The sequence below is a fragment of the Geotrypetes seraphini genome, chromosome 1 (assembly GCF_902459505.1).
Source record: "Geotrypetes seraphini chromosome 1, aGeoSer1.1, whole genome shotgun sequence".
Lineage (NCBI taxonomy): Eukaryota > Metazoa > Chordata > Amphibia > Gymnophiona > Dermophiidae > Geotrypetes > Geotrypetes seraphini.
The window spans coordinates 155,636,253-155,651,532 of record NC_047084.1 but is presented as its reverse complement, the minus strand read 5'-3'; the positions used below and the strand labels follow the sequence as shown (position 1 = coordinate 155,651,532).

The 15,280-nt window shown below is 42.7% G+C and overlaps 1 protein-coding gene across 4 annotated transcripts in view; it reads right to left on the bottom strand.

Annotated features, from left to right (window-relative positions):
• The window catches only part of ARHGAP10 (Rho GTPase activating protein 10), a 520,437-nt gene that overhangs the window by 300,088 nt on the left and 205,069 nt on the right, over positions 1-15,280 (bottom strand). For all 4 annotated transcript variants that reach the window (XR_004539086.1, XM_033940409.1, XM_033940432.1 and 1 more), the window contains 4 exons: positions 14,529-14,635; positions 10,731-10,825; positions 9,537-9,618; positions 4,145-4,184 (listed from right to left, as the gene is read on the bottom strand). Coding sequence is in view for 3 of the 4 variants with exons in the window: in XM_033940409.1 (XP_033796300.1) it covers positions 4,145-4,184; positions 9,537-9,618; positions 10,731-10,825; positions 14,529-14,635 (324 nt within the window). In the remaining variant the exon portion in view is untranslated. The remainder of the gene's footprint in view (positions 1-4,144; positions 4,185-9,536; positions 9,619-10,730; positions 10,826-14,528; positions 14,636-15,280) is intronic.

The following is a 15,280-nucleotide window of genomic DNA, read 5'->3' as shown; positions in this document are numbered from 1 at the left end:
AAAGGAAAGAAAAAAATATTAGGGGATAACTGTTTTTTTGAAGTTTACAAATTTCATTTTATATAATTTGACACATGTATAAAATATAATCTGAGGGTATTTTTTGTATTGCTCAGTTTATATTTACATTTTATGCACTAAGTTAAAAGTTTATTTATTATTTTTTTTTTTTAAAGTTCAATTTATTCACCATGGTATTGCATGTGGTTTGATTTGTGATTCAAAAATTAGAAACTAGACTTCTTCATCCTAAAATGTGATATTACTTGAAGCGGTCCAGAGGAAGGCGACCAAAATGGTAAGGGGTTTGAACCAAAAGAAGTATGAAAAGAGACTGAAAGACCTTGGGCTCCTTTCACAATGCCGCGCTAGGGCCTTAACGCGTGGAATAGCGCGCGATAAATTGACACGAGCGCTAACCACTACCGCCTCCTTTTGAGCAGGCGGTAGATTTTCGGCTAATCCGGTGCATGCGCTAAAACGCTAAGCGCACCTTCGAAAAAGGATCCCCTAAACATGTATACTCTAGAGAAGAGGAGGGATAGGGGAAGATATGATACAGATGTTTAAGTACTTGAAAAGTATTAATATAGAACCAAATCTTTTCCAGAGAAGATACAAAATGGTAAAACTAGAGGGCATAATTTGAGGTTACAGGGAGGAAGACTTAGGAGCAATGTTAGAAAATTCTTCTTCACGGAGAGGGTGGTCGATGCCTGGATTGCCCTCCCGAGGAAAACAGTGATGGAATTCAAAAAAGGGTGAGATAAAAATAGAGGACCTCTAATTAGAAAACGAAGGATGTAAATTAAAGAACTAAGGCTGATATTGGGCAAATTTTGCCACAGTTTTGTGTCCCATATGTGGTAATTCAGGTAGGATGGTCTGGGAGGGCATCAATGGGAGCTCCACTAATTTGGAACATGAGGACATTACTGGCCAGACTTTACGGTAGATATCCTACAATAACGTGATGGTTGGACAGTTGAGCTTGGACGGCCAACTTCAGCAGTTGGAACCTCCTAGGACATTACAGGTGGAGTTTAGTCTATGGTCCAGAAATATCAAAGAAGGGACAAAGTATCATCCAGTATCAAAGTGTCATCCAAAGTATACAGATTAATCATGTACAGTGGTACCTTGGATTACGAGCATAATCCATTCCAGGAGCATGTTCATAATCCAAAATGCTCGTTTATCAAAGCGAGTTTCCCCATAGGAAATAATGGAAACTCGCTTTGATATGTTCCCACCCCCCAAGGCCAGTGGCGCTGCTCTATCCCTCCGACGAGAACCGGCATTGCTCCCCCCGAAGGCCCCCCTGCGATTCAGCACCCTCCCCCCATGATCGGGCACCCCCCCCCCCGCCGCTTCTTACTTTCATCTGGGCCTGGGCACCGGCATGTCCTGTGCGTTGGTGCCGGTGCCCGAAGATCGGACTCCTCTTCTTGCTGGGCCTTGAGCATCTCCGCATGCTCAAGGCCTGCGAGTTCACGCTCTCTCCGAGATTCTCGGAGACAGTGTGAACTCGCAGGCCTTGAGCATGCGCAGATGCTCAAGGCCCAGCAGATGCTCAAGGCTGATCTTCGGGCACCAACGCACAGGACATGCCGGTGCCGAGGACCAGGCCCAGATGAAAGTAAGAAGCGGCGGAGGGGTGCCCAATCGCGGCAGGGGGGGGGGGTGTGTGCCCGATCGTGGCAAGGGGGGTGCCGGATCACGGTGGGGAGGGTGCCGGATCGCGGGGGGGGGGCGCCGCTCCCAATCGAGGCACGCTCGTTTTCCCGAGGCGCTGATTTTGCAATGTTTTGCTCATCTTGCAAAACACTTCGCAAACCGGTGCACTCGTAAACCGAGGTACCACTGTATTTCTAATGAGAATAACTAATGGGCAGACTGGATGGACTGTTCAGGTCTTTATCGGCCGTTGTTTACTAAGTTACCCTATTACTTTTGTAGGCGATGTGAACATTAATCAAACCTATCGTAGGGTTGTGGGGTATAGAAAAGGTTGGGAATCACCGGTGTAGATGATTTCATTTACCCCAATATTTACTGGATAAATATTATAGCAGGGAATGCTAGGGAGGTAAAATTCCAAGATGTAATAAATGACTGCTTCTTGGAGCAACCGGTCTAGGAACCGACTAGAGGGGGAGCTATTTAAGATTTAGGGCTCCTTTACGAAGGTGCGCTGACGTTTTTAGCCCACGCACCGGATTACAGCGCGCTGCTCAAGAGGTAAAAGGAGCCCTTAGTGTACTGCAGAGCATACATAGTACAAGAGGTAACAGTGTTGGGTCCACTGGGAAACAGTGATCGTAACTTGATCAAATTTGATATCTGAAATTAAGCCACTTTTCCAAAGGGCAACTACAATAAAATGAAGAAATGGTTTAAAACAGGGGAGCCATGGCCTCCCCAAAAACTGGTGCCCGCCCACCCTCCCGACTCCCAGGGTTTAACTTAAAATGATCAGGCAGCCACCGCCAAGCAGTTTCAAGGAGCAGGCCTGCCCCCGGAAGTGGAATGAAGACTTCCGGGGGTAGGCCTTCTTCTTGATGCTGCGCGGCAGCTGCCTGATCATTTAAAATTGAAGCGGCTGCACGATTTCACCGGGGCTAGGGCGGAGTGCCTCAGCCCCCCCCCCTCCCCCAAACAAGACAGCATTCCGCTACCCCGTCTCTAGGTGCTAGCCGATTTAGACGCCATTTGCAGAATCCGGGCCTAAGCCCTTTATAGAATAGCGCTCAGTGCACATTTTTTTGGGTGCCCAAATTTGAGCACCATTTACTGAATCTAGTCTAAAATGTCTACTTTAGTATCAATATTTAAGTTCATAATTTATCTCAATCACAGAATGAGCATTAATCAGACCAGGAACTCCTAAGTGAGAGTCTTTCCACTGCTTGATCTCACAACTGAAAGGCTTTAACAAATCTAGCTGGTTTGCAATTAAAGCAACAAGGTCCAAACAGGCCTTTCCCTCATGCTAGATTGAAGATGCTTCGATCCTGTATAAATTCCACCATATTCTTCACAAGATGCCCCCTATTTGGGCATAGATAATTAATGAAAATAACATTTCTGCAGCACTTTCTATTGTGCTAATCAACATTATCCTCCTCAAAACCATAGTTGGTAGTTTCTCATCAGTGCATGAGCAATGCAAGAAGGAGTGTCCCGCAGCTCCTGATTGGTGAGGCCCGACTTTTAGTACAGGAAGATGCGGTCAGGAGCATATCGCGAGTGATTTCCTTCACTCGCCGGCACTCCGGCTTGCCCTCTCTTGTCTCCCCCTGCTAAAACCATATTCGCGGTTTTTTCAACATTCGCGGGGGCTCCTGGAACAGAACCCCCACGAATATCGGGGGAGTACTGTATTCCAGAGTGGTGGAAACAACAAGTGCTACTTTCTGAGTGCATTTCATGCAGGAAGCAGAGGTCCTAAGGGAGGGACTACCATGAAAGCAGCTTAGAAATCCTTAGGTATAATTATATTCACCGCAATTGCTGAAAACCTAAATTAATAGTCTTTCTTTGTGTCTACAAAACCAAAGACAGAAGCTTAACGGAAACTTTGGAGGAGGGGGAAATCTAACTAAGGAAAGGTTCCACCAAATAGCCACTAGCAGATATACTTCCCATCTGGAAACGTCGCCAGAAAATGAAGTAGGAGCCAAAACAGATTTCCCTTTGACTGAAAGCAAAAACTGCCTGAAGGTCAGCCTAGTCAACTCACAATAGTGGAGAAGTGGGAGAACAGGGGTCGGCAACCACAGTCCTTGAGAGGACCACAATTCTGTCGGGTTTTCAAGATTCCTACAATGCATATATATGAAAGTGATTTGCATATACTGCTTCCATTGATATTTATTGTGCAAATCTTGAAAATCCAACTAGGTTGTGGCCCTCAAGGACCATGGTTGCCTAGCCCTGGGATTCTAGAATGCTGCTACTCTTTGGGTTTTGGCCAGTTACTAGTGAGATGGGTTGGCCACTGTGAGGACGTGCTACTGGGCTTGATGGACCATTGGTCTGATCCAGTAAGGCTATTCATGTTCTAAATTTTATTTTGGTTTGAACATATAAGCACATGAAAGAAAGTGAAACAGTAAAAACTGGCAACAAATAGATTATTTACCTCCTTCTTGCCTTATAATGGCTCTATTCAAATTGAAGAACTGCAAATAGAATGAGAGAAGTCAACCAATCGTTAAAATAAAGCAGAACGTTTTAATTCACAGTGATAACATTGAAACATGGTGCTAAGGTACTGCGAGGGTAAAGAAGATTAACAAATTCTATATCCTTCTGCTACATTTTCTTGGTCTCAAACTACATTTCTTGGTATCTGAGGATCTTCTCTTTCTCCACACAATTTACAGAATAATTGCTTGGCACCGACACCTCTATGTAGTTCTCATGGGTTTTTTTCTCCTTCAACACAAGGTCTAGTTTTCCTGCATCCAACTTTCAATCAGTTGAAATGGTTATGTCCCAAGTGATCATAACGTCTTCATTCGCCATAAGCCTTTTGGGGTCATGATGCCAGTGCTTTTCCAGTATAACAAAACTGTAAAGCTTATAAAATTTTCTGCCACCAGAACTTTACAGCCAGCTACAAGATCAGTAACCATTCCCACATCCTTCTTACATAGGGTTACCATATGGCTCCAGAAAAAGTAGGACGGATTGAGACATCCGGGTTTTACTTCCATCGAAAGCAATGGAAGTGAGGAGGACAGACTGAGACATCTGGCTTTACTTCTACTAAAAGCAATGGAAGCAAAACCCGGATGTCTCAATCCGTTCTCCTTTTTCTGCAGCCATATAGTAACCCTATTCTTACAGAATCTACAGAACCAACATTTTTGTTGTTTCAGTTTTGATATTTGTCTGCTCCAAATTCTCCTGTACATAAGATAGCCATTTTTGGTTTTGCTCTACAGGGTCCTTGTACAAGTGCCTTTTTCTGGAATTCTACGTGATCCCACCATCCCTCTGTCCCTTTCCCGCACGGACTGACCCGAGATAGGAAAGGGGAATGTATCAAAACGTTTCCTCTGTGAAAGGAGACAGAGACCTAAGCACACAGTGGTAAAACAACCATGAAAACATAAAAATAAATCAGGTGTGGTTGATGCTAAGATGGCAGTAACACAAAGCATAATGCAACGTAGTGGCCCAGAGGGATTAATCCAACAACAAAACAATGTTCTTGACTTTCCTTTATTTCTTCAATCAATGGTTACAAAATGTCCACATCAACCGTATTAAAAACTAACAGACCCGACACGGGCGGTGTTTCGGCAAACAAAGCCTTTGTACTATCACTACAGGTCATAGGGTAATACGCTGGTGAGGTGGAGTAGATATCCAAATAACAAATTCCGATATGGAAGACGAAACAGGGCTAATCGCTGGTGCACGGAAACCTCTTGTGTAAGAATGAAAAAGAAGGCCCAGAAGGATTATCAGATTTATTCTTGGTTACGAAGTTATGGAAGCAGATGGTCCAATTTGTGGCCGGGGGGGGGAGGGGAATGTGTTTACTCAGAACCATTTGACCATGGAAATCCCTTTTATATCAGATTTCATTGGCTTCCATTCGAAGCCAGAGTAATTTTAAAATTTGGGTGCATCTGTTTTAAAGCACTTTTGGGCTTATTACCTTTTTATCTGGTTTCTCATCTGAAATTATTTAAGTCAAATAAACACACAAGAAATTCCGGTATGTTCATCTTCCCTGCGCCAAAGGCTTGTCGTTATAAAACTTTTTGGGACAGGACATTTGCATTTCAGGCAGGGAAGATGAACTCTTGGATATGCCCTTTGATTGTTCAATCTCGATCTTATTTTAAAATTTAGGAAACTATTGAAAACTTATCTATTTGATAAATACGAATGTTAATTTTTAACAATATATTAATGATAGAAATATGTATCTTATTGAATTGTATTTCTTTAGTTTCTCTTGCTATAAACCGCTCAGAAATACTGGTAGGGCGGTATACAAGAAAATAAATAATTATTATTAAAGTGCTTACACAAAAAAACTTTTCATGAACATTTCTGTTATTTTTCTCTGACCTACCTAGCATTTGTACACAAAACTCAGACCACCTTTCAAGAAGATTGAGGCTGGCTTGCCTTCTCTATGGATTTGCTTAGGCTTCTGGAAACTGCTGGAACCCTTGTACTGAGACCTTGGCAGTTTCAGAGGTGCCTGCCTGTCTGCATGAAGTCTGTGGCTTCCATGGAGACCCAGCTGCATGAGCTTTTTCAAACTCCCTAGGTCACAAGTTCATACCCTGTAGAAGAGCTGCCCGATTCAGGGGAAAAAATTTTCGATTCAATTTGGCCTAGTGAATCGATTTTTCAAACTGATTCGATTTACTTTCAATGACGCAGCTTTTTAATTTAAAGTTGAATCAATTGTTATTGTAAAACTAAACAAGCCAGATTAATACAGATCGATCTTGCACAGGCAATGCTAACAGAAAACCATGTCTTTTTCATACACACAGAACACAGATATACCCTCGCCCAGTATGGAAATACCATTATTTTAAACATTTATATGCTCTTTTGTTCTTTTACTTCCTAATAACTATTGGGGTCCTTTTATTAAGGTGTGCTAACCGATTAAGCGTGCACTAAATGCTAACGCATGCATTATATCCTATGGGCATTTAAGCATTAAGCATGCGCTAAATCGGTTAACGTACCTTAATAAAAGGACCCCATTGTAACTTATCCCTTCCCTGCAAACCCATTTGTTTTTGTCTGTCTATTATTTTGGTCTTTTTAACCTGTTCATTTTAATATTACTTTTAACCCATTGTTTTTATTTTTGTAAACCGCTTTGGTTTGCCTTTTTTGCTAAAAACTGCAGTATATCAAAGAAACTAACTGTAACTGTTGCCTATATTAAAAAATTGACCTCATAATATTGATCCTCTAGACCAGGGGTGTCAAAGTCCCTCCTCAAGGGCCGCAATCCAGTCGGGGTTTCAGGATTTCCCCAATGAATATGCATGAGATCTATTAGCATACAATGAAAGCAGTGCATGCAAATAGATCTCATGCATATTCATTGGGGAAATCCTGAAAACCCGACTCGATCGCGGCCCTCGAGGAGGGACTTTGACACCCCTGCTCTAGGCCAGTGTCTCTCAAACTTTTTTTTAGCCCTGGCATACTAAATGGAGCAAATGTTTTTTGTGGCACATTATAATTGAAATTGTTAAATTGCAAAATCAACAAAAAATTAAAATTTAAGAGTTCTTTATTTAAAGTTCTTTAAGCTATGTATGGGTAAGTGTAACAATGGTGTAACTAAAGTAGATAGACTTGCTAATCAATGCGATGGATGTGCTTGTTTTTTGAGGGCAAATTAACTCAAAATGCAGCTTAATAGTTGACAAGGAAACACGCATTTCATCATCCACCAGCTAAAGTCGTTCTCTTTTTTCGATTTAATTTGACAGAGCTGAAAAACCAAGTTCGCAAAGAGAAAAAGATTCAAATGGTAACAAATCTTTAATTGCTAAGTTTACTACTGCATAAAAAATAAAAATCAAATTAATTGCCATTAGTTTCCAAGGACCAATCACGTCAAAGAATGATGCTTATCTGGTTGGTTAACCCTTTCAGGACCAAGGGACATATTTGTCCCATAACTTTAAAATCCTATAAATTTTGATTGGGATAGTCTACAGTTCTAAATTTGATATGTACGGATTCCATATGATACTGCCTTTATGTAAACAAACTGGTTCCGACATTCATTCATTAGCGTCGTTGCCAGATTGACGAGAAGATTCACTTGCCACACTGTCCATAAGCCAGAAGTGTGATTTTTTAAATAAAAATAATGATATTTCACAAAACAAATCAATTTTTTGGCATCTGCAAGCCCTTTTTACCATAAAAATGTCGTCAAAACCACAAAAATTGGCCTACGATCCTTATGGTCCTGAAAGGGTTAAGAACATAAGAATTGCCGCTGCTGGGTCAGACCAATGGTCCATCGTGTCCAGCAGTCTGCTCATGCGGTGGCCCCTAGGTCAAAGACCAGTGCTCCAAATGAGTCCAGCCTCATCTGCGTATGTTCCAGTTTAGCAGGAACTTGTCCAACTTTGTCTTGAATCCCTGGAGGGTGTTTTCCCCTATAACAGACTTTGGAAGAGTGTTCCAGTTTTCTACTACTCTCTGGGTGAAGAAGAACTTCCTTACGTTTGTACAGAATCTATCCCTTTTTAACTTTAGAGTGCCCTCTCGTTCTCTCTACCTTGAAGAGGGTGAACAACCTGTCTTTATCTACTAAGTCTATTCCCTTCATTATCTTGAATGTTCGATCATGTCCCCTCTCAATCTCCTCTGCTCGAGGGAGAAGAGGCCCAGTTTCTCTAATCTCTCACTGTACGGTAACTCCTCTAGCCCCTTAACCATTTTAGTTGCTCTCCTCTGGACCCTTTCGAGTAGTACCATGTCCTTCTTCATGTACGGCGACCAGTGCTGGACGCAGTACTCCAGGTGAGGGCACACCATGGCCAGGTACAGCGGCATGATAACTTTCTCTGATCTGTTGATGATCCCCTTCTTAATCATTCCTAGCATTCTGTCCGCCCTTTTCGCCACCATCGCGCATTACGCGGACGGTTTCATCGACTTGTCAATCAGAACTCCCAAGTCTTTTTCCTGGGAGATCTCTCCAAGTACCGCCCCGGACATCCTGTATTCGTGCATAAGATTTTTGTTACCGACATGCATCACTTTACACTTATCCACATTGAACCTCATTTGCCATGTCGATGCCCATTTCCCAAGCTTGATCATGTCACGTTGCAGATCTTCGCAATCTCCCTGTGTCTTCACTACTCTGAATAACTTAGTATCGTCCGCAAATTTAATCACCTCACTCGTTGTACCAATGTCCAGATCGTTTATAAAAATGTTGAAAAGCAAGGGTCCAAGCACTGAGCCATTTGGCACCCCACTGGTGACGTTCTTCCAGTCCGAGTATTGTACATTTACTCCCACTCTCTGTTTACTATGCTCCAGCCAGTTTTTAATCCACGTGAGTATTTCACCCTCGGTTCCATGGCTCGCAATTTTCCAAAGTAGTCGTTCATGGGGAACCTTGTTGAATGCCTTCTGAAAATCCAGATATATAATGTCGACCGGGTTGCCCTTGTCTATCTGCCTGTATCCTTTCACACACAGATGTTCATAACACTGACAGACTCTTGTGTATGCGACGACATGCCAACTATTCTAGTATACTTATGAAGGGAATTTTTAAAAATAAAGTAAAATTCTGGAATCTCTTGAGGCACACCTGGAATATCTTCAGGGCACACCACTGTGCCTTGGCACACAGTTTGAGAGCCACTGCTCTAGGCTACCAGTTATTTTGATACAATCAAGGGCAGGTCAAAATGAACAGTATAAAAAATAAGAATATAGTTAGTCAAACTGATATTAAATATTAAAACACAATCAATCGCATTTGTATGTCATATACGTACAGCATCTATTCCATCCAAGGCTTGCAGCCATAGTTTCCGGTCTTCCTCCGACAGGGCCTGCATGGTGATAACTATGCCAGGTCTAGAAAACAGATACAGAAAAGATAACCGCCTGTGGGTTTTTTTTTACTGATAGCACAGTCTGTGTGTCTAAGTTACACAATTTACTCCATATACTCCTCCATCCCCCATCTTCTCTCCATATTTCTCTCCTCAATAGTCGTGAGGAACATTTCCAAGCTTTGCAACTTGAAGAGGACATAAAGGCTCCGAGGCTGGATCTTTCAGCAGGCACGGCTAATATTTTGGCACATCCAGCTATACAGGCAAACTCTAACCAGTCTGAATCGGTGCAAAGTATTGTCTGTTACTAGTAGGTTCATTTTCTGCCAAAGCCAAATCTGTGACCAAAACTGTTTGAAACTGAAGCCAAAAATGAAACTGCCCCCACCCCCCAAACAGTCCCCACTTGACCAAAAGAGCCCCCCTTCCCGGTTCAGTGGTACCCCCTTCCTGAACCACCCCCCTGGCAGCAACCCCCTGCTAGGCCTACCTTGCTATTGGTGGTTAGTGGGCACAGGAGCATTCCTACTCGCTCCTGCACAAGGGCTACCCCCTACTCCAGGACAGAAAGACTTCCGGGACTTCAACAGTCTTGAAAGACTGCCACTGGAGGTCCTTGCAGCCATTGTAAAACTGGAACCAGCGCGGGCAGGAACGAATAGGTACGATCCCGAGCATACAGTTTCAGTTCCAGCCAAAAATGCGCAATCATTTATGGCTGAAATCAAAATAAATCCAAACATGGATTTCGTGCTGGTTTCAGTACCGAAAACCAAACTGAAATTCAGCTGGCCTCTTTTTGTAGGGCAACAAGTAAAAAGCTCAGAAATAAAATCACCTTCGACTGCTCCCTCAAACTGTCTGTCAATGGGCATCACAAAGCAGGGCCATACCGAGGGCTGTGCAAGTGATGCAGCCACACAGGGTGCAATGGAGGCAAGAGCACTGAAGAACTCCACATCCATTGTCTCCATTACTTGGCCTGTAGCGCAGTGGGTGGGCCACTAGGGGGTGTGTCACACTCGATATGATTCCAGCTCATTACGGTCTTGCCACAAGGTCATGAAGATAGGACAAAGTCAAAGGACATATTGTGCAAATTTAAAAACAGTTAAGAATCACACAACCTACCTATCTGATGCTTCTACGTCAAAGCAGAAGCGTCGGTCTATTGTATCAGCACTCCTCTTAATACAGTTTTTAAGTGTGAAGTACTCTCCGTCACCCTATCACAAAAAAATAAAGATTTTTACATACTTAAAAAAAGACAACTCACAACTGTTTCTGGACAGAATGCAAAATATTAGCTCCAACAGTATTTCAGTCACATCGATGTTTCCAGTCCTTTTTTTTTTTTGGCCAATCACTATCATTACATAAAAGTTAAGGAAGGGAGGGGCTTCTACTGAAATAAAATGAGACTGCATGCTACCCAGGTTTTAATGAGGCCCCATCCCCAGAACTAAAGGCTTATGGTAACGGTATAGGATAATTGCATGTTTCCAAACTTTTCACCAAATGCCATTGTGCATTTGCAATGATATATGCATTTTGAACAGATAAGTCACAAGTTGCATATTTACATTTTTTAAAATACATTCCTCACTTTACAGCTTACCATCAAATGTTCCCTCTAGGTCAGGAGTCTCCAAAGTCCCTCCTCGAGGGCCGAATCCAGTCAGGTTTTCGGGATTTCCCCAATGAATATGCATGAGATCTATGTGCTTTCAATGAATATTCATTGGGGAAATCCCGAAAACCTGACTGGATTTGGCCCTCAAGGAGGGACTTTGGAGACTCTTGCTCTAGGTATCAGTCCAGTTTCAAGAGAGCTAATGAAGTGAGTAAGCGTCTCAGTTAATATGAGATGGAGAATCTCCATGTTGCCCACGTAACTCCAAACTGGTCACGATCCAGCCAGCAGGAGTCAGCATTTTTTAAGTGCTAACTGCCACCAGCTAAATTAGATCCATAGTAACATAGTAAATGACGGCAAATAAAGACCTGAATGGTCCATCCAGTCTGCCCATTAGTTATATCCATTAAAAATACATGATTCAATTAACTTGTCTCTTCTTTGATATTTCTGGGTCATAGACTGTAAAGTCCACCTGGTATTGTCCTAGGTTCTAAATGCTGAAGTTGCCATCCAAACTCACTCCAGCCTATCCAACCATCCTGTTTGCAGGATATCTACCATAAAGTCTGGCCAATAACATCCTCATGTTCCAAGTTAATGGAGTTTCCATTGATGCCCTCCCCAGCCCATCCTACACCATATCGCCACATATGGGGCACAGACCGTGTAAGTCTGTCCAGTACCAGCCTTGGCTCTTTAATTTACATTCTTCGTTTTTTAATTAGAGATCTTCTATGTTTATCCCATGCTTTTTTGAATTCCTCTCCACCACTTCCCTTGGGAGGGCATTCCAGGCATCTACCACCCTCTCCATGAAGAAGAATTTTCTAACATTGCTCCTAAGTCTTCCTCCCTGCAACCTCAAATTATACCCTCTAGTTTTACTATTTTGTTTTCTCTGGGAAAGATTTGTTTCTATATTAAATACCTTTAAATACTTGAAAGTATTAAATACTTAAATACGTCTGTATCATATCTCCCCTGTCCCTCCTCTCCTCCTGAGTATATTTAGGTCTTCCAGTTTCTTCTCCTACTTCTTTCTTTTCAAACTCCTTATCATTTTTGTCATCTTCTTCTGGACCGTTTCAAGTCTTTTTATATCCTTCACCAGAAACGGCCTCCAAACTGAACACAATACTCCAAGTGTGGCCTCACTTATATATAGGGGCATCAACACCTCCCTTCTTCTGCTGGTTATTCCTCTTTCTATACAGCCTTCCATTCTTCTGGCTACAGCCACTGCCTTATCACACTGTTTAGCTGCCTTTAGATCCTCCGACACAATCACCCCAAGGTCACTTCTCTCCATCTGTGCTTATCAGCCTCTCACCTCTCAGCATATATACAGTGGTACCTTGGTTTACGAGCATAATTTGTTCCAGAAGCATGCTCGTAAACCAAATTACTCATATATCAAAGCGAGTTTACCCATAGAAAGTAAGGGAAACTCGCTTGATTCATTCCCACCCCCACCCTCCCGAGGCCAGTGGCAATGCTCTACCCCCCCAAGAACCGGCATTGCTTCCCCCCCCCCCTGCTCATGAAGGGCCCCCACTCCCCCCGCGTGATCCGCCATTCCTCCCGCGATCCGACATCCTCCCCGTACCCATCACCCACCTGAACACATCACTTACCCCCCATCTGGCATCCAGCACCGGCACCAAAGCACAGGACATGCCAGTGCCAGTGCCCAAAGATCTTTCGTCCTTTTTGCTGGGCCTTGAGCATCTGCGCATGCTCAAGGCCTTAGTTCCTGCTCTCTCCGAAATTCTTAGTTCCTGCTCTCTCCGAGATTCTCCGATTCAAGCCGGCCGCCATCCTCCAGACGCATGTGCAGGACCTCTGAACTCCCCCGTCGAGCCGGCGCCGCTCCAACAACACGCGCACCACGTACAAGCACATGGGGAGTTCAGAGGTCCTGCACATGCGTCTGGAGGATGGCCAGCTTGAATCGGAAACTGGGAGGCGCTGGTGGACGGCAGAGGCATCGGCCGAAGAGGGAGGAGAGCCGCACGGGGACCCCGGGGAAAGGAAACCACCATGCTGCAAGGGATGCAGCACCCACAGGCAGGTATCCACCTCTGGGCCACAATAGTGAGTGCTCGTGTAGCGAGTTAACACTCGTTATGCTCGTCTTGCAAAACACTTGCAAACCGGGTTACTCGCAAACCAAGGTTCCACTGTATTATACTTCAGTAATTACTCTTTTTTCTACTTCTTGGATCACTTATGAGGACTTGAGTGTAATTAAGGAATGTATTATTTCTTATTTGATGAATTTTGTTTAATTTGTTATGTCTTAGATTATGTAACATAGTAACATAGTAACATAGTAGATGACGGCAGATAAAGACCCGAATGGTCCATCCAGTCTGCCCAACCTGATTCAATTTAAATTTTTTTTTTTTTTCTTCTTAGCTATTTCTGGGCGAGAATCCAAAGCTTTTCCCGGTACTGTGCTTGGGTTCCAACTGCCGAAATCTCTGTTAAGACTTACTCCAGCCCATCTACACCCTCCCAACCATTGAAGCCCTCCCCTGCCCATCCTCCTCCAAACCCTTATGCTTTCTGTACAAGATGTTAAGCTTGGAACATAATTTTGAAATTTAATAAAATATAAATTACAAAAAAAAAAAATGCTCTCAAGACAACAGAAGACGGATATCCTCATTCTGCAAATTTACCTTAGACTTCACCGAGTCACATATTCTCCTGTATCGTAAAAACTGTGCACGTGGAATATTAGCTCTCAACAGGTAAGGATGCGTACTAGAGAATGACGAGGAGTTCCTATCCAATGTATTTGAAAATACCGTCATGGCAAAATGATCCCCCTCAGTTTTTATACAGACATTCAGAAAGGTAATCTTGCTCCAATGATATTGTGCTTCAAAATTTAATATTCAGATTTCCCCATTTACCAAATTAATATCCACAAGCTAATTTCACCATTAGCGTGTGACCATTAAAATGGTTAGCATGCGAGACTCTACCACACCTCCTATTTTGTAAGCGGTTGTAAAGATCGCCAAACGAATCAATTAGCACACAGCAATGCCCCCTAGACACGCCCCTTGCAGAAAAATTATATATTTTTTTTCACGCACTGTGCGAAGATGCCAGAACATGTCTCACAGTAAGCATTTTTAACCAGTTTAGCTAAGGGATCCCCTATATAAGAATAGCATGAAATAACAGAGGATATGATTTTACATCTATATCACAAGTCCCACCCCCCTCCTACCTGATGCATAATCAAAAGTATATGGCATAGAATGAAAGATACTCACTAGTTTTCCGCCTGACCTGTGTTCAAATGGTACCATGGTGAATTTCTTTGTTTCTTTCCTATACATGCAATAATGTTTTACCCAACTGGAACCGAATGGGGCAGGCCCTTAAACAAGAACAACAAAAAAAGACAGAAACAAATTAATTTACATTTTGCACAGCGGGTGAAATTTTCTATCAATAGGTTATGTAGTCAATAAATCAGACAGGATAGGAAAAAGCAAGTAGTTCAGGCAGTAACTTTTGTAGGTAAAACGGTGCTTTATTGACCTAAGACATGGGTTCTTATATGTAAATATGCTCACAACACATGTAATTTTATAGGAGCTCTCAGGGTACGGTTGGATTTTCATTCAGAAAATGTATGCATGGGCATAAACGTTTATGAGCACTTTTCTTAAGATAATTTTCCAAAGTAAAACATTCATAATTTTGCTTTGGAGAAATGTATGTACAGCGTAATCTTTCAAGGGGGGGGCTTGTTGGTTTATATTCGGATCAGTTTATTTTCAAATATATACAGTAAATATAAAACATATACTCGAAAATAAACTGATCCGAATATAAACTAACAAGTCCCCCCCCCCCCTTTAGGGGAAAAACGTTAACTCGAATATAAACCGAGGGTTTATAATCAAGTGCCACCCAGCTGTACATTTGACGCAATCTTACGAATCGCCGTGGGAACTCATGGCAGCCATTTTTTCAGTAAGACTGCATGGGCAGTTAAGAGAATCACTCTTTCCCCGAC